Source organism: Clarias gariepinus, chromosome 1, assembly GCF_024256425.1.
Source record: "Clarias gariepinus isolate MV-2021 ecotype Netherlands chromosome 1, CGAR_prim_01v2, whole genome shotgun sequence".
Lineage (NCBI taxonomy): Eukaryota > Metazoa > Chordata > Actinopteri > Siluriformes > Clariidae > Clarias > Clarias gariepinus.
Window position 1 is genome coordinate 24,525,473 of NC_071100.1, and position 18,550 is coordinate 24,544,022.

The window sequence follows — 18,550 nt, forward strand, 5'->3', positions numbered from 1 at the left end:
TATACATTTATTTATTGTTACCCTTTATATTCTTTTTTTAAACTTTCTACTTCTGTTATTTTTTTGTGCCTTATCTCTAAGCTTTGGCAACACGAATGTAAACATTTGCCATGCCAATAAAGCACCTCTGAATCTTGACTTTTCCTGACATGCTCACTTTTATGGTAAGTGTAGCAGTAATCATGTAAATATGGCAGCTGATTCACTGAGGAAGTGGACTGTATTTCTCTTAGTGACATCAGTTTTTGCAACAGACGTCTTTGCACCAGAGTTATAGGAAATTAAAACTAAAACCCAGCTAAACCAAATGTTTTGTGAGCCAAAATGAATTTGTTGAGAAACTATTTATAATAAGATAGATGTATTTATTAGAAAGAAATAGATTTTTTAAAAATACATGTGTTCTATGGATACAAATGTTTGTTTATATGGAGGTTTGTATACAAGATGCTGTGTCTATTAAAATGTATCAGAATAAACGAATAAATGAAAAACATCATGGGATACTCTCTCTGTTCATATGCTTTTCATTTAGTATTTCTAGTTTTCTCCCACTTTCAAAAAATATTTAGTGACTTTAAATTCTTTAGATGTAGTCCCTAGACCTAGGGTACAAAATAACTAGGTTAAAGTGGGTTATGGGGTGTAAAATTGCAAACAGACACTAACAACTAATTAAGTATAATTAATAATGAGTTTCCAATGGGCCATAGCTTGCAGGCTGTATAAAACTATCTGCCAAATTTTATGTATATCACCTTTACATTACCTTTATTATAGGTGTTTAATGGATCTCGTTCCTCATTAACTATCCAGAAAATTCCTGGAGAAATTTCCTGGAGAATAGAGGTGCATGGATGCATTGTTTTACCTGCTTAAAATGATAAAAATATCTTGTCTGCAGGCAATAAGATTCCCAAGACAGCCTCTATCTCCATCTATCCTGGGCCTGTATGTGTGTGTATAAGGGGAAGTATGGTTTGGCCTGGTTGTCTTGGCAACGCCTCTAGGTGCATGGATGACTCTTATAATGTAATTGGATTTCTTGCAATCATTTCAAAGAGAAAGTGACTGTGCTGTTTATTTGCTTGATATCTTATCAACTATTTGTCCTATACCCCTTTTCCACAAAAGCAATGGAACGTCCAATTTCAAACCAGATTCTTGTTTTCAGACAGGCAAAGCACCAGCCCTCTGACAGAAAAACTGGTTCCATGGTGACACTTACCCTTTGCCGGGATAGAATAAAGAACTGCTTACATCAGAGGCAGGGGGAATTATCACAACCAATTAAAAGTTAAAAGACTGTAAAATATTCTAACAAAGCCATGTTGAAGTTCCCCATTGTTGTTGTTGTGCTTGACAACATAAATGTTTCTTTATTTTTATTTTATGAATAGACTTAAAACAATCAAGCTTGGAGTCATGGGAGCAATGGCAGGTCAGATAGTATGAAGTTCTGTGTTTGTTGTAGGCTACACCTTCTGCTCCCTGGACTGGTATAGGATAACCCTGACTAAAAAGACACATCAACTTTACATTTACATAATCATATGGTTAAAAAATAAAGTTTAGAGTTCTGATATTTATTTATTAATTTACAAGATTTGTATTACATGATGAATTTGCACATATTTCTTTTTATATACTGTATCACAAATTTATTTTGACATTTTAATTACATGTAAAAATACCTAGATTTATAATTCTTTATTTATAATTTCTTGCACTAGCTACACTATTTATATAATTTATACGTATCTGTAAGAATATATGAATATGAGAAATTTTGGATGATTCCTGATGGTCAACAATGCTCCACGATCCATGATGAGCTTAATGAGTTCTATGGGTTGAAATGCTGTAATAATTGGTAAAAAGAACAGGTAATGTGTCTATTGTTTTTAATAGTTTGTATGTAACAATGGCGTCCCATATTTAATAAGCTACAATAAAATGCTAAGGTTTTTTATATTTAATGTTCAATAATTTTGCTTTAGAAACCACATTCTCTTGGATAGGGATAAAGTGGATTTGGAGGTTATCATGACCGTAAGACAGCTAGTATGAGCCTCCATTGTTTGCTGATAATGAAGAGATGTGTTTACAGGTTCACTGTGTCTGTGAAGTTTAGCATAATTTGTTCAGATCTGTGAATATGTAGTCCACTTTAAAGCTGTATGTAGCCTCTGTGAGACTCTTTGTCTCCATGTAGAATCAAAATGAGCTCCTATCTATCCTTCTAACAATACCCCTATATGCTAGTGATAAATACAGTAATTAACATTGTGCCATCCATTGGCTGTTTTGTGGATATCAGCTGAAGATATATTGAAAGTTCCAGGAAGACCCAGATACAGTAACTAGAGGAATGGAATTCGGTGACACTATCGTTGATCACCAGGAATTTAACACGATAGCACTGAACCTTGACGAACTGCTCAGACTCAAAGCAAACACATTTTTTTTCAGACATTGACCATGTGTAAGTAATGAGCTCTTTAAAAAATTTTTTTTTGTGGGAAAAGTATTTATTTACTAGTTTTTTGAAGAAGAAAAACATGAAAGTACGGCATAAAATATTGTACAGCATTAAATTTTAATGATACATCTAAAGGAAAAAATAAGATTTCAAGCAAAAAAATAGAATTTTTACATTGGTTATAATTGATTCTTTACAACATACATAGTGAAAGGCAGCTGAAACAATAAAATGCATAAAAAGATCATCTACATAAAATAGAAATTCTTGAATTCTGTATTTGTTATTTTTGCAGATTTTAGATTATTCATAGCAAGTATCTTATACAGCTGGATACAGTCCTCCGCTCTGAGGGTTAGGTGACATGGGGGGCTGAGCGTACCCAGGAGGGTAGGACTGATTCATACCAGCCACTGGCTGGTAGGAGGTGTTGGCCGCTGTTTGGTATGTCACATTCACTGGCGGGTTGACAAACACCTGGGGCTGCCTGCGAAACTTCAGCTCTCTGGCGATCTGACACCATGAACATATTCCACAGCAGGTCACCACACAGCAGTCATCACACATTGTGCCCTTAAAAAAGACAAGTCCACAGCAAATCACATTAACACAACAATCCCAGAACATTACTTTTTATCAGGGCCTTTTTTTTTTGTGTGTGTTTTTGTGTTTAATTTTCCGGATTGGTAAAGTTTAAATAAGTTCAGATCAGCATGCACCAGTACCTTGATGTGGTATCTCTCTCTCACGGCACTTCTTACAGAATAAGATGCAGCCGGGATGATGGCACCAAAGCACATATCCAGCAGAGGGAGACAGAGACATTCTCCAAACTCTTGGCTTGTAGTGCACATCAAGCACCAGGGGCACCAGAATCCAAAACAGCCTGCGCATACACATGAATGCAACTTTGTGTAAATACAAAGAAAACAAGAAAAAAAGTATATAACATTGGTCTACAACTAAAATGCTTCCAAAACAACAATGTGGCTAATTTTGATTTCCGGAAAATAGAAAACGATGCTTATCAATTTATGATATGCTACTGTGCCAGTATTATCAACCCTGATGATGGAAAATCCCTGAGATCAGCGGTGTGTTCAAGTCAACAGGATTTAAAGTCATGAAGCTCAGTGGTGTGTTTGTTTGTGTTGAATGGTGAGTGATTTCCATTAAATAGATATAATCTCTATTAAAATAAGGAGTCATGGCAAATGGATGTGATTAGTGCTGAACAGTAAGAATTCCAATCAAGGAATATGCTGGACAACGATCTTTTAGACTTTCTTTGCTTCAGAAAGGACAATATAAACTGTTGCTTAGCTACAGATCCTTGGATTACCATTTTATATTTATGTTTTATGATGTATAGAACCCGCCTTCTTAACCTTACCATAACTGAATGTGGATTTTTATACAATCACTCATTCTCTATGCTGTTCTATGCTGCATGTCCCAGCGGACTTGGGGCACAAGGTGGGATACACCCTGGACGGTGTGACAATCTATCGCATGGCGCACAAGCACACGATTTCACGTACTCGTTCACACACAGCAGGCAATATGGAAACAGTAATTGGCATGTCTTTGAATCATGGTAGAAAACCAGGGTACCATAAGGAATTCCACCAAACATGGGAAGAACATGCAAACTCCATGCACACAAAGCTAACGTAGGCATTAAACCCATTGAAGTTTTAATTCGGTTTCAAATATGTGCATCTTTGTATGTCTCTATGAAATTTACAATTTCTTTAAAATACTGTATTATACAATAATATGTACAGTATGTATAGACCTAAAAAAAACAAATATCTGAAAAACTGTAGCCAATCTATAGTTTAATTGTCCTTTTTTAAAATTTCATCTCATAAAAAAATATAACATTATAATTAGCAGTTTTCTTCTCTGTAGCAAAGAAAGGCCTAAAAATCATTGTTCGTGTAAGGAATGTAGATAGTTCAGCCAGTCTGTTTGGTTTCACTCTTTCAACATGTTTCCTTCGTGTTTTCCATTTTGCTTAAATAATTTAAATAATTTAAATATTTTTTGCCTATGGATCCAGTCTTTTGTGCCACCCTTTATTAGACTAGAAATGATGTTGAAACCATTATAGTATTTGACTGACCCTGTAATACAGGGCATCAGAGAGTAAAGGCAAAGCTTCTGAAAAGGTAACAAATATCAACGTATATAATAATACTCAAATATAATTTTAGTTGTTTTTTTTTCTGAATTTTACACCAATAGCTTGTTTCATCACATTACAACTTCAACATTCTTGCTTTCATTTAGACACACTAGGCCAGCCACAATCACTTATACGTACAGATGCTCATGTCCTCGCAGCAGTCACACAAGCCACTGCTCCATGTGTTAACCTTGGCATTAGGGGACAACATCACCCCTGGCTGCATGGTGATGGTAGTAGTAGTGGCAGCCATTACAACAACACAGCTCTAAAAAACACACCCACACACACACACACACACACACACACACCAAGAAAATGCAGGTCAAATAACAGCTGTTTAAAGGAAAACACAAATATGGCAGTTGTTAATACAGAAAGATTCAAAAAGGTGTGATGGCTGAATACGTCATAGGAACCCCGAAACCAAATTCATGTGTAAAAACTAAAATACAGTGCTGCTGGTTAAGTCACATCTTAATAAAAGGGAAAATTTCAGCGTTCTTCAACAATTAAAATCACTGATTCTTCTTTAGTAACTGCTTTATGCTAATCAAGCTTGTTTTGTATCCAGAGTCAATTCCAAGAACAGTGGGTGAAAAGTGGAAATTGTACTTAAATGGAACGCCTGACGAACGCAGTACATAAAGCAAAAAGGTGCAGTTTTTGTTTTATCCAGCTGTATTTACTCAGTGCAACTTTTAAGTCAGTAAAAGATATAACACAATCACTTGTGTCAGTAGTTTGATGAACCACCTTTTGCTTTAATTACAGCCTTTAATCTGTTGGGATATGTCTCTACTAACTTTGCATGTCTGGACTTTGCAATATTTGCACAGTTTTCTTTACAGAACTACTGAAGTTGAGCTGTGGTGACTGGATCGACTGCAGTCTTCAAGTCATTCCACAGATTTTCAATAGGGTTTAAGTCTGGGCTCTGACTAAGCCATGCAAGGGCATTCAACTTATTCTCCTTTAATCACTGTGTGGTCAGTTTGTGCTGTGTGTGTTGTCATGTTGGAAGGTAAACTTCTTCTCATTGACAACTTTCTGGCAGAGGGCAACAGATTTTCCTCAATGATTTGACAGTATTTTGCCACATACACTGCAGAGAAACACCCCCAAACAGATTCTTACCACCTCTAAGCCATTGTGTTATCTATATGGTAAGCTGCATTGGATTTTTACAAGACACATAGTTTGGCTATGTGTCTTTAGCTTTTATCCACTTTGGAGCAATGTCCTGATCCATGACGGCTTTGTGTCGTACCAAATACTGTCCACTCTATAATAATAGACTTCACTGTGCTCCTAGACAGTGATAAAGCCTTTGAATTTTATTTTGTAACCATCATCTGACTTGTGCCTGTGCACAACTTTATCCCAGAAATCTTTTGCCAGTGCCTTGCCACCCATACTTGATTGTTTGCTTCAGTTGCACTATAAGGGACTGAAATGGAAAACTCTTTTCATGCTAAGCTAATCAAAATGACCAAAGCTGATCACAGTTGAAAATAAAATGGCTTTGTGTGGAACTGAGAAGGTAATTTTAAGGAGGGCAGTGATCCTCCTCCAAATCAGTGATTGTTTTTTATATTTTGTATTTTTTCTAATATTTTGGTGTTTTACTTGGATGTTAAAAGTTGTACAGAATAAATACAGCTGAATAAAACAAAAACTGTGTCTGTCTTCTTTTCGGGCTCAAATCAACAACATGTGATTATTTTAAAGGGGGTGATTCTGTACCCACTTTACTGTATGTGTTTTCAATACCTGTGATTTCTTTCACAAGGTGGCAGGAAACCAGAAACCCCCCCTGAGAAAACTATACAGATATATTTGGAATGCATGCAAAGCTTATTATGCTCACTTTTTTCAAAACAACTTGCAGTTAAGTCATACACCACCAGTCAAAAGATTTTGGACCTTATAATTCCATGGCCTTTTTAGATTTTTCGTTCTACACATATGCAATAATCTCCTTTAAACAGTTCATTTTGGGATGCTCTTCATGAGAGCCAGTTTTATCATGCTGCTTGATGGGAATTTTAAACATGCTGCTACATGTTTAAAATTTCTTTACTGGTTTTGCCCTGGAACAACATGCTAAAAAAAAAAAAAAAAAAAAAAATATATATATATATATATATATATAATACATTTTTTTAAATACACATTGTGCTCTATACATTAGCATAGTATTATATACATCCAGTGTGTCAAACAACAAAAAAACACATAAGCTAATGTATCCAAAATGAATTTAGATCTTACGGTTTGGGAACATGTTATAACAATGGCAAACATGTTTGCACAAAGATACCATTAGCAAATATCAGTTTTCCTTCCTTGTTATCTTGGAAACTCCATGGACAAACTAATAAAGCAAACATCGCATATTAAATGTTTGGTCTGATCAGCTACAATTGGGTTAAGGCTTTCTGCAAGATGAATATTGGTGGTAATAAAAGTTTAGTTGAGAGTCTTTACCTCAATATGATGGAAAAGCAAATCCAATTTTTTTTTGATGTACAATATAATGTGTAATGTTTTTTATTATGTAAGGTAGTACTGTTGGAAAATTGTAAATAATTTAACCAATTGTATAAATGATGTTTTTAAAAGGATTAAGAATGCTTACTGTACTTGGCCCCAATGAAAGTCTACTTTTTGTACTGTCATTTTAATACAAAAGGAACATGTGTTCTTTACATTTGAAATATTTATTATTGTATAAGCAAATTCTAAATATTTGTTCTAAATATTTGAACACAAATATTTTCACAAAAAATATTTGTGTTCAAATATTTTGTTTCTGGGAGTACCTGAACACTTTAAATGCTGTAAATGTACTGAGCCATATTAATTTTTATTACCACATGTGTCAAAAGCAATGGTCAGGAGTAACAAAATACATTTAGTTTGTTACTGTACTTCAATACGGTTTTCATCTATATGTACTTAACTTGATGTTACTGGATTACACCACTACGTCCTACAACAAAATTTGTACTTTTTACTTCACTACATTTGTGCATGGCATTGTATTACATAACCACAATGGTGTGTAGCATTTGAACCACCTGCGTGTTTTGCCTTCCTCCATAAAATGTTTAATTTTTGCAATAGGAAGTGAGAGAGACAGACACAATACCTATGTTACATAAGTAAATTTGTGTAAAAGGAGGACTTCTACTTTTGCTTATCTAATATTTTACCCAGTGTATCTGTACTTCCTCATGTACAGGATTTGTGTACTTTGTCTGCTTCTGGTAAAAAGGTCGACATAATGTGGTATGATTCAAAGCTTTGGAATGAATTTCAATAAAAAAAATAATAAATGCCTATTTTTTCACACATTTGGCATATATTTTAAATGTTTGTGGAAGTTTGTGGTTAAATACACGTACATTTTAACAATCCAGCCAGTATATATATTTTTGAAGGTTAACCAGAGAGCATGGAGGAAAATCACATGGACATATGCAAACCTATGCATGGTAACTTAAGCTCGGATTGCAAACACAGCTGCAATGCTTTGGAGGTCTGGAGCTGTGACACAGAACTACCCACTGTACTGCACCTGGGTAAAATTCTTCTTAGTTTTAAGTAGCACATAAGTAACATAATACCCAGTAATTTGTTTCTAGCCACACAGAGCAAATGAGTGAAAGAGAGCGAGAGAGAGAGAGAGAGAGAGAGAGAGAGAGAGAGAGAGAGAGAGAGAAGAAACCACAGATTAGTTTCAGTTTTGTCTGAGATCAGTCAACATGAACAATTGATTGCATACATTATAGCAACAAGATGTTCTAAGAACAATTAACAAAATTTAACACCTGAAATTCACACTATTATCCATGTAATCTGGTAATAATTGATTTCTTTACCACAGCAGACAGTGGTAGCAATTTACTTAAATGGGACAGATGTTAGGCTGATGTTTGTCTTTATATCTCAAAAACTATGAGGGCTAGTGGCTTGTTTTGTTTTTCGCTTTAGCCATTTAGCTCAGGTCACATCATCTACTGTATATGAAACGATCCAAGCAATATGTTATATATAAAAGCTTTGGGTGTTTCAAATAAAATTATAAAACAAATAAACCTGACAAACACGTCTAAAACTGAGGCTACTGTAATAATAATAATAATACTAGAGAGGTACATTTCCTAAAGAAAATGTGAGTGGTGCTTGCCCTGTCCGTGAGGGAGGGGCACGCACACTCCTCTGAGACAGACACAGAGAATGGCAAACAGGAATTAAGCTCTCAAACAAATGCTTCCCGACAGAATACTGTAGATCCGATCGAAGAAATCTTTCACCATAAGTGGCAGGAAATTCCAAACTACGACATATTGCATTCTCATGCCTGTAGAATGTATTATACTGACGTAGTGACAGTGTAAAGACACCCTCCGATTTTAAATTTGAGCCGAAAATTTAGAGCAGTTTTAGAATGGGGGAACGAGAGGGATGAGGCCGCGCTCCGATGGCATTTGTGAGAAAACCGTGAATCTGATTTCAATGAGGAAGACACTGGATGAAAGAAGACAACAATCGCTACGTTTTGATGTAACGTAATTATACATGTAGGGCAAAAGGTTTGGGTAGCAAAGAAGGAGAAAGATTCTCCATTCTCCACACTCTGTTTTTTATGGCAATTGACAGTGGCACGAACATTTCATGAAAAATCTAAATTTTCATAAAACTTAAACTGCTCTTGTGAAACAACCTTAAATGATAGCAAAAAATGGATTTGGGCAGTAGAAGTCCAAAGTCTTGTGACCCGTATAAAGTTTAAACAATGTTTCTATGACAAAGTATGGCTTAGTGGTAGGCCTTCAAAATGGCCTGGGTTGTCACCCTTTTTCGGGCCATTTCCCATTGAAATGAATGGGGAAAATGGGATTGTTTTTTGGGAAATTTAGGAAAACCGTGCGACAAATCCCTACCAAAAGTGAAAGAAAACTATTACCAAATATTCTGCACGATTTGACACCTGACTCATGGGTCTACGATGAACGGGGGCGGGACTAGTTATTCGCCAAAAACCCATTATAAATCAATGGGGCAAATTTGGGGACCTCTCCTGCCCCGGGGTAAAACTTATACTCTTGTGCATGGTATCTTTTGCCAATTACGACAGTCTACGACAAACGGTGCGGGACTAGTTATGCGCCAAACTTTCATAGGGAAGAAGATAAGGAATACGAAAAAGAAAAATAATAAGCTTGTGAGATAACAATAGTAGTGCGTCGCTTCGCACCACGAATTAATAATAATAATAATAATAATAATAATAATAATAACAATAATAATAATAACAAGAAAACTAAAAAACAATTCTTATTCTTTACAGTTTCAAACTGTAAAATTCACTACCTAAATGTGTTGAGGCTTTTTTTTTCTTCTTTTATACCTGATCTCATTATTCACAAACTGTAACAAAATCTGAGAAGTCTGTCTGGTGGGACTAGTTCTTCCCGAATTATAACTGTATCACAGTAGGACAACAATAGTTTCTGTCCTTCCGTATTCATTGCCTAGAGGAACATGGTATACACAAAGACATACGAGAAGCTGAGACATGGCATACATACAGCCAGGCATTTCACTTGCAAACATGCATTTTGGAACAACACGCAAATCAAATCCAGACACTCATTCTCATGCAGTTTCCTCTTTCTGTATCACACTTTTATTTTTTAAAAAGGTATTTACTGCTTACTTCTTTTTTACACAATAAATTGATTTATGCACACAGGTATTGACTAAACAGTGTTGAACTGAACTAAACATGTACCTGTTTTACCTGATTTAGACATCCATTATTATCTTTGTTATCAAGGACAAATTTTTTTTTTTTCTGTCCAAAGCCTCAAAATACAATCTGCTATTTCTCAATTATTTTTTAAGTCTTTTTGATGAACACAATTAGAAAACCTAGAAAACCTTGCTAATCCACAAAGCAACGGTCAATAATGTAACTTTCATCACATGTCTATTCCAAGACTTCTAAATGCACGCCAGCTTCAAAAAATTGTACAGAGAAATGTCTATAACTTTTTTTTAACATGTTTATCTCAAGCACTACTATGCAGTAAAACACTCTTTCCTGACAAACTTATAGCATTAAATGGTAATCTAACACAACAAAAACTAATTAATTACATTAATGCTACACTTCTAATAGATACAACAATAAAATATATGTACTGTACCTTTTGGAATTGAATGTGAATGAATGAAACTTCTCTCCTATTATACGTGTGGAGACTTGTGTGTGTATATATGAAAGATCAGTGGGACTGGGGACAAGTGCCAGCAAAGACAGAAAGGCACGCCCACACTTCCTTTTCATGTAGTCCTGTTTGTTTTGGCAACAATATATTGAAGTAAAGATTTTTTTTATTATTTGCAGTGTGTAAAAATTGTCTGTAGTGAGGTCAATCACATTTGCTCACATGAGACAAAACTCATGTTTACATTTAAATAAGAGATTTAAGCTATAAAAATTATGAAATTTATAAGGAACTGCTACTTACATTTTGTTTAAATGTGACAGAAATGAGCGAAGATTATTTAAAAGAAAAATAGCCTGGGGCTATATGTCCACGAGGTTGCTATTTCCTGGTTCTTGTGTGAATGCTTATAAATCAGGCAGAGTTTAATACCTTTATCATCACGAAAACAACTGCACAAGGTTTGTGGCCGGAAATCTAATCGTAGCAGGATGCACTGGTACGCCACATGACACTCATTCAGGCAGATCACATAATAAACACGCTATGCTTAAGTTTTTGGATGCAAACAAACACTTAGTTATTCATTAACCCTATATAGAGCACGCCTTGAGATACTTGAAATGGGAAAATTTCAAGAGATTTTTATGATGTTTTCCACTTTTGTGATGTTTCTTTTTTTTTTTCCTTTTTATTGTGCAAATAAAGAAAATCCATGAAATTACTACAGTACATACCAGTCTTTGTCTGTCTAGGGGAACTTTTTTTTTTTTTCATGGTACTCGAGGTAAATGACACTTAAAATTTCTTGAGTTACTGACACTGGCACTAACACCAAATGTAATTATTTTCCCAATTAAGCATTAAATATCTATTCAAGAAAATATCAGTGAAATAAACACCAACAAAAACAAAACAAAACAGAGTTTAAAGTTTGTTCCACATTTACCCAGTAAACAGATATTTTTTTAGCTTTAACTTAAAAGCTATAGAAATCACATTACGAGTACAACAACAGAGTTTTATTAACTTGACTGTTGTCGGCCACAGCCACGCCAAAACAAAACCAAACAGAATTAGAACGATATCCTGCATCTCTAACTCAGAACCGGACTCGACTCACACATACCAGAACTCCGCGGGTGTCGCTCTCCCCCCTCACCTCAACACCCCCCCCACACACACACACAGATGCACCGCACACACAAAAGTGTCTCTCTCTGCTCTAAAACTCTCTCTCAAACTGTGCAGTGATAGCTATACTTATAATTTATAACTTATACTCCACTGCTACACTATTATTTAAGGACCAAATAGAATTAAAAGTTTTTCTGTAATAATTTCAAACTCACACATCCTTTAAAATATTATTTAATATACACATTAAAGTTACTAAATTTAACATTATATAGTCTGCAGCAGCTCTTTGCATGCATTAATTTACAATTATTTTTTAAATAAATCATTTTTGATAATGTTTCAGACAGCTTTAAGGAGAATCTTGTTGACTAGGCACCAGTAAAAAAAAATACATTCCAGCTGGTTTATAAGTTCCAGTCAAGTTTATAATTTGAAAAAAAAAATTTATGGCATTTTATTTGTGCTGGAAACCAACCATAAAAATATAAAACTCGGGTTACAAAGAAAAGGAAACAGTATAAGTTTCGTTTTCTTACCAGTCCTTGCCTTACGAGAAGATGGGAGGTAGGGTTCAAAGCTCTGCACACAGCAGCTCAACCTCTGTTTTGTTTTTTAGATTTTATCCCCTGTGGGTAATACGTCACTGAAATTATGCAAAACACCCCACCTGTGACAATGCCCTCTTTTGGCTTCACACCTTTCCCGCTCTCTCTCTCTATTTGTTGTTGCTCCTCCTGTACTGTTTCTATAGCAGTGGTGTTTTGTACACGGCTGGGTTGCTAGCCCGGGGTCCAACCCTCCTTTCTCCTCTGCCGGCCTTTGGGACCAGCAATAGGGAAGTGATTTTGTTTGGAAATTTTGGAAGTTTTTAATGGCCACCTGGGAGTGGTGGAGCTTCAACCTCTGACAGTCCGATCAGCAACTTAGAGCCACTCCAACCCGAGTCACCACTGCATCTCCTGTCTCAAATATACCTCTAAACCCTGCTTTGTAACTAATATGCATCTATTTCAAGATTTATTTAAATGTAAGATAAGATAATATAAGATAATATATACCTATATTCGTCCCACAGCGGGGAAATTTCTGTTACAGCAGCGAAGAAAAAATAAAATAGGGACAGTACAGTGTATAAGTACAAAAGAAAAAGATAAGACAATACAACAATTGGACTTACAAACAACAAATTGCACTAGTTCCAACAAATTGCACAAGGGTAAAATTGCACATCTTAAAAAGTCGTTATTGCAAAAGTCGTTTCAATTGCACATTAAAGTTATGTTTTTTTTGCACTATGATAATATTGCAGTTTCAAATGGTGTTATTGCACAGTTTCTATTGCACCCAAATCTGAGATATTGGGAGCAGCTATGATTGTACAGTCTAATAGCATCAGGGAGAAAAGACCTTCGATATAGCCCCTTCAGACACTTTGAATGCAACAGTCTGTCACTGAAGGAGCTGCTCAGCGATGAAACTGTTTTATACAGGGGGTGAGACTCATTCTCCAGCAATGATGATGGCTTAGCTACCATCCTCCTTTCTCCCACCTCCTGTACTGTGTCCAGGGAAATCCCCAGACCTTGGTCCTTGGAGCGCACTACTGTAGTGAAAATTAAATGAACAACTCTGGAGACTTCAAATAGTATCACAACAAGAGTAGAAGATTACTCTTACTTCAGGTTCTGCTTGCAGTTTTGATGGTGACACATTAACATGCACAGTAGTGTCTTTGATTTTATGCAGGTCCCTGAGCTTTTGGAAACAGTTGTTTGAGGATGTCCTCAGGGCTATTCATGAGGTGCTTGTGGAGTCAGCACTAATCTAAGCTACCTGTATGATGAGCTGAATGTGGACCACAGACAAAGCAGAGGACAGATTTGTGCAATAGTTAAGCATATCGTCTGGGAGGTCTGCCAAACAGTATCTTAAACGGGCTGAGGTTTGCCCTTCCCTTTACTCTGGTCCGCATGACAGGCATGTCTCTGTGCAGCACTTAACCAATTTGTTTTTCCGCATGCCACTTTCTCACTTCACTGCACCGCCACTTGCTGGGTGGTAAGCGCAGTGTTGCTTTAGGTCAATGCTCAAATACTCACTCATTTGTTGCAGAGCGTGTTTAACAAATAGGATTTCATAGTCACTGCCAATCTTATCAGGGATTCCCCATTTGGGGATGATTTTAGTTAGAAGTGCCTTGGCTACTGCACTCACATCTTGTTTAGAGGTTGGGAATGCCTCAATCCAGTCTGAGAACATATTCACTATGAAAATTTTTGGGAGCAAATAGTAAAGCCCTTAGTGAACCCTGTGTCTAGAGATGCTGTTGTGCATTCCTCCTTTTGACACATGGTCTAGCTCGGTTATCAACTTAGCATAGAAAGGAAATAACTTTTTAGGTAAACTTGACTCGTACTAAACCCCTTCTGTAAAAAAAAAACATCCCTCTTTTCAGTATAGAAAGGCTCTTTTCTCTTCCGGAGTGGCTGTACTCTGCAGTTCTTCGAGGTTAGTTGTGGGTGTAAGAGCATCCGACACACATGTTATGGTTAGGGAAAAGAGGAAGTTTGGCCGTGGCTTTGGCACCTGTGACAGCTTTCGCATTTCCCATGGCATATAATATATTTAAACATTGTACTTTAACTACTCTGTTGCAAAGAAATGTAATTCTTTTCTGTATAAAAGAAAATGAAACTGCATGAGGAACTAGAAACGTCAAGTTACTGTAACCCACTATATATCTTTAGCCTACAGCTGTCTTTTCAGTTGCTTGAACTGCACATAAACACACGAGTAATCCTGCTGCTACAGGATCTGATGTGGCTGAGAAGTGAGCTACAGATCTAATTTTTATTATTATTTTTATGCAAAATTATTTTAAGCAAAAATGAAATCATGCAAACATTTTTTTCTTCTCATCAACAGTGGGCGAGTAGACCCTTCCCGTGAGTGTATAGCTCATTGGGGCCCAGAGGATTACATAGATCTGAAAGACTTTGTGCAGTAAAAACACGTATTTTTCTTTTAGATTTTGGAATATTTTGGTTTACTACTTGGATCCAAAGTTTTATTTTGTGCCAGAACAATTTGAACTAAAGATTTGACTTGTGTTTGTACAAATTGTAGCTTTGATATGGCTGTAATATCATTCATGACCTTATTCTACCAGACAATAAGGAGGTACTGGTGTACAATGACAACAGATTTCATTAAAAAAAATTAAACACTGGAATTATTGCAGCTAAAGACCTAGGGGATACTGTAAGAAGTTTGTAGGACCTAAAATGTTACTTTGGGGTAATCATCACTTCAATTCCCTTGATTGCATCTACATCATGCTTGTCCTTAGCCCACAACATGCCAAGAAAATCAGTTGTTGGATCAACTGCAGCAACTTGTGCTAGGGGATACTGCATGTCAGAGTCAAATTTAATACCTGGGATTATTTCCACAGTTATCTCAGCTTGGACAATCCAGCTAAGGATCATACTGTACGCATCAGCCTCTGGGCTGTATCGAACCATTGGGTCCATGGTGGGTTCCCAATCCCACCTTTTTGTCAAGTAGTCCATGTCCTTCCACTCAGTCGCCCTGCGTAAGAGACATGTGGAATTGATGTCCAAAGAATAAATGGGTGTGGCTTGCTTGTTCTGACTGAAATTCGAGACGGATAAACTTTAACAGCACATCCCATATTAACCTCTTCAGCATTACATCAGGCATTCTTTGTGTGTGTGTGTGCCGTGAGAGCTTGGTCTGTAAGAATCCGATTCACTGCTTCTATTGCGGCATCAAAGAGATAAGTAAGGCTGCTTGGGTCATATTTTACACAGCGATAATGCCCCTATATAGTGCAAGAATCATCTGCTTAGCTTAGAAGCTGTAAGAAAATCGCCAGACTTAATAAGTGATCTGTCTGCTCCTGAATCAACCAGGAGGGAAACAGGTACACTATTTACATAGAGAGTTAGAGTAGGCACGCTATGCCCTCTATCATTTCCTTAAACTGGAACTTCCTTTCTCAGGGATGCCACACTAATGCACCCGCATTGCTATTCTGCTATTTCTTTTCTTCAGGTCTAATCTTGTGACTAGCCCTCATTTTTCTCAACAATTTCCTAAAACAACAACAGCTTCACATAGATTATATTTTACTCGCTTTTTCTTTTGGAGGGGTCTCTTCGTGTTTACTCCTCCAGCTGCTCAACCGTGGGGTCCCAACTGGGATGCCAAAGAACTGTGATGGAAATTAAATGAACAACTCTGAATAGTTCAAATAGTATACCAAGAGTAGAGGGTAATTTAAACAGCACTGGACATCTCCGTTATACACACACCACAGAAGCGTCTGCAAGAAAAAGGGTAATGCACATCTTATTCTTTCTTGCACGTACACATATTCCAAGTTCCGCAATTCCAACTGACCCATGATTCTTTAGACTTTTAGTAAGACACGCCGCTGATTAAAATTTTCTACCACCCTACAGTTGTCTGTGTGAACATTCAGCAATTGGAATGCCTGAACCTTGAAAACTGACAAAAGAGTGGAAAACTTGAAAACTTGTGAAAGAGACGCATCTGTCTGTGGGAGCTGTACACAAAAATCAACACTTGCACATTAAAGGGACCCAGTTGGGAGTTATTGCCACATCCGGCATACAGTTTTGACAACACTCCAAGCGATTTCCACATTTGCCCTATTAAAAATGAATACAATGGTGACCATTGGTCTCCACAGGCCCTAGTTGGTCTCCACGGTTGAGGATAAACTGAAGTATAGCTATGTAGAAATAGCCATCAGTGGATACAGAACTACAGTAAAGTCAAATAAAATAAATGGAAAGAAAAACTCCTAATGCAACCAGTAGAGGACAGCAGACAACTAAAATGCCCTGTATAAGAGAACTAAGTCAAAAACAAAAGGACATGCAAATTAGGGGCATTCAAATAATCCAAGGGTCAGCTAAATTGGCATGATGTAGATTTTAGAATATCTTAATCAAAACAGATTACTAAGGACCAAAAGTTTAAAACATTTAAATAAAAAAAATATATAATTGCCAGTCCATACAAGTAAGCACATTCTGTAGAGTACCTATAACCCTTTTAATTTCTTGATGAGGCAAAAACTTTAACTCATTATTACACATTGCTCTAAGAAGCACTATTTCCTGTCTAGAGTTCCGGGTAGTAATCCCTTATAAATGTAAACAGCGCAGTCTGCAAGATTACTGCAGGAATGGCAGCAGGCAGGTGTGAGCGCATCTGCACGCACAGTGAAGCAAAGACAGGAAGATGGCCTGGTGTCAAGAAGGGCAGCAAAGAAGCCACTTCTCTCCAAAAAAAAACAAAACATCAGGGACAGATTAATCTTCTGCAGAAAGTATGGTGAAATGACTGCTGAGGACTGAGGCAAAGTCATATTCTCCGATGAACCCTCTTTCCGTTGATTTGGGGCATCTGGAAAAAGACTTGTCTGGAGAAGAAAAGGTGAGCGCTACCATCAGTCCTGTTTCATGTTAACAGTAAAGCATCCTGAGACCATTCATGTGTGGGGTTGCTCCTCATCCAAGGGAGTGGGCTCACTCACAATTTTGCCCAAAAACACAGCCATGAATAAAGAATGGTACCAAAACACCCTCCAACAGCAACTTCTTCCTTCACCAAACTGTTGTTGGATTGTTGAACAATGCATTTTCCAGCAAGATGGAGCACCGTGCCATAAGGCAAAAGTGATAACTAAGTGGCTCGGGGACCAAAACGTTGAAATTTTGGGTCCATGGCCTGGAAACTCCAGATCTTAATCCCATTGAGAACTTGTGGTCAATCCTCAAGAGGCGGGTGGACAAACAAAAACCCACTAATTCTGACAAACTCCAAGAAGTAATTATGAAAGATTGGGTTGCTATCAGTCAGGAATGGGCAAGAAGTTGATTGAGAGCATGCCCAGTCGATTTGCAGAGGTCCTGAAAAAGAAGTGCCAACACTGCAAATACTGACTCTTTGCATAAATGTCATGTAATTGTCGGTAAAAGCCTTTGAAACATATGAAGTGCTTGTAGTTATATTTCAGTACATTACAGAAACAACTGAAACAAAGATCTAAAAGCAGTTTAGCAGCAAACTTTGTGAAAACTTATTTGTGTCATTCTCAAAACTTTTGGCCACGACTGTATATAGTTTGTAAATATTGTTTATATCTTTGGTTGGTTATGGTGCACCTTTTTCATTTTCATTATTTAGTTTTGTATAATACACTTTTGCTTTATCTACTTGTTTGTGTTTGTCCTTTTGGCTTTTTTTTGCAGCAAACTTTTTGAAAACTAATATTTGTGTCATTCTCAAAACTTTTGGCTACGACTGTACATAAAACGTTTTAACACCCTTATTTTGTTTATTTTGCGTCCTTTTATTTATTTTTTTTACAGGTGAAAACATTTAGCTTGAATAACCTATAATTAAAATTATTAAATAAAAAGACTCAGTCCAGGAATA

General features: G+C 36.5%; 1 protein-coding gene across 4 annotated transcripts; it reads right to left on the reverse strand.

The window, feature by feature from the left end:
- Positions 1-1,848: 1,848 nt before the first annotated feature.
- Positions 1,849-12,707, reverse strand: ponzr6 (plac8 onzin related protein 6). Of its 4 annotated transcripts, none has more exons than XM_053504018.1 (4): positions 4,912-4,941; positions 4,812-4,832; positions 3,208-3,368; positions 1,849-3,055 (listed from the first exon to the last, which is right to left on the reverse strand). In XM_053504018.1, the coding sequence occupies exons 2-4, from the start codon at positions 4,819-4,821 to the stop codon at positions 2,804-2,806; spliced, it is 423 nt and encodes a 140-aa protein (XP_053359993.1). In that variant the 5' UTR covers positions 4,822-4,832; positions 4,912-4,941; the 3' UTR covers positions 1,849-2,803. The 4 variants fall into 4 exon arrangements, with proteins under 4 accessions (XP_053359993.1, XP_053359976.1, XP_053359984.1 ...); XM_053504001.1 differs by adding an exon at positions 12,592-12,707 and having other exon boundaries at positions 2,491-3,055; positions 4,812-4,941; XM_053504009.1 differs by adding an exon at positions 11,219-11,593 and having other exon boundaries at positions 2,491-3,055; positions 4,812-4,941.
- Positions 12,708-18,550: the final 5,843 nt, after the last annotated feature.

Coding starts and splice junctions, on each gene's coding strand:
- ponzr6 (XM_053504001.1), bottom strand. CDS start 4,926: ATGGCTGCCACTACTACTACCATCACCATGCAGCCAGGGGTGATGTTG. Junction 3,369..4,811: donor CTGCGAGGACATGAGCATCT/GTACGTATAAGT, acceptor GTGTATGCGCAG/GCTGTTTTGGATTCTGGTGC. Junction 3,056..3,207: donor GAGAGAGATACCACATCAAG/GTACTGGTGCAT, acceptor GTCTTTTTTAAG/GGCACAATGTGTGATGACTG.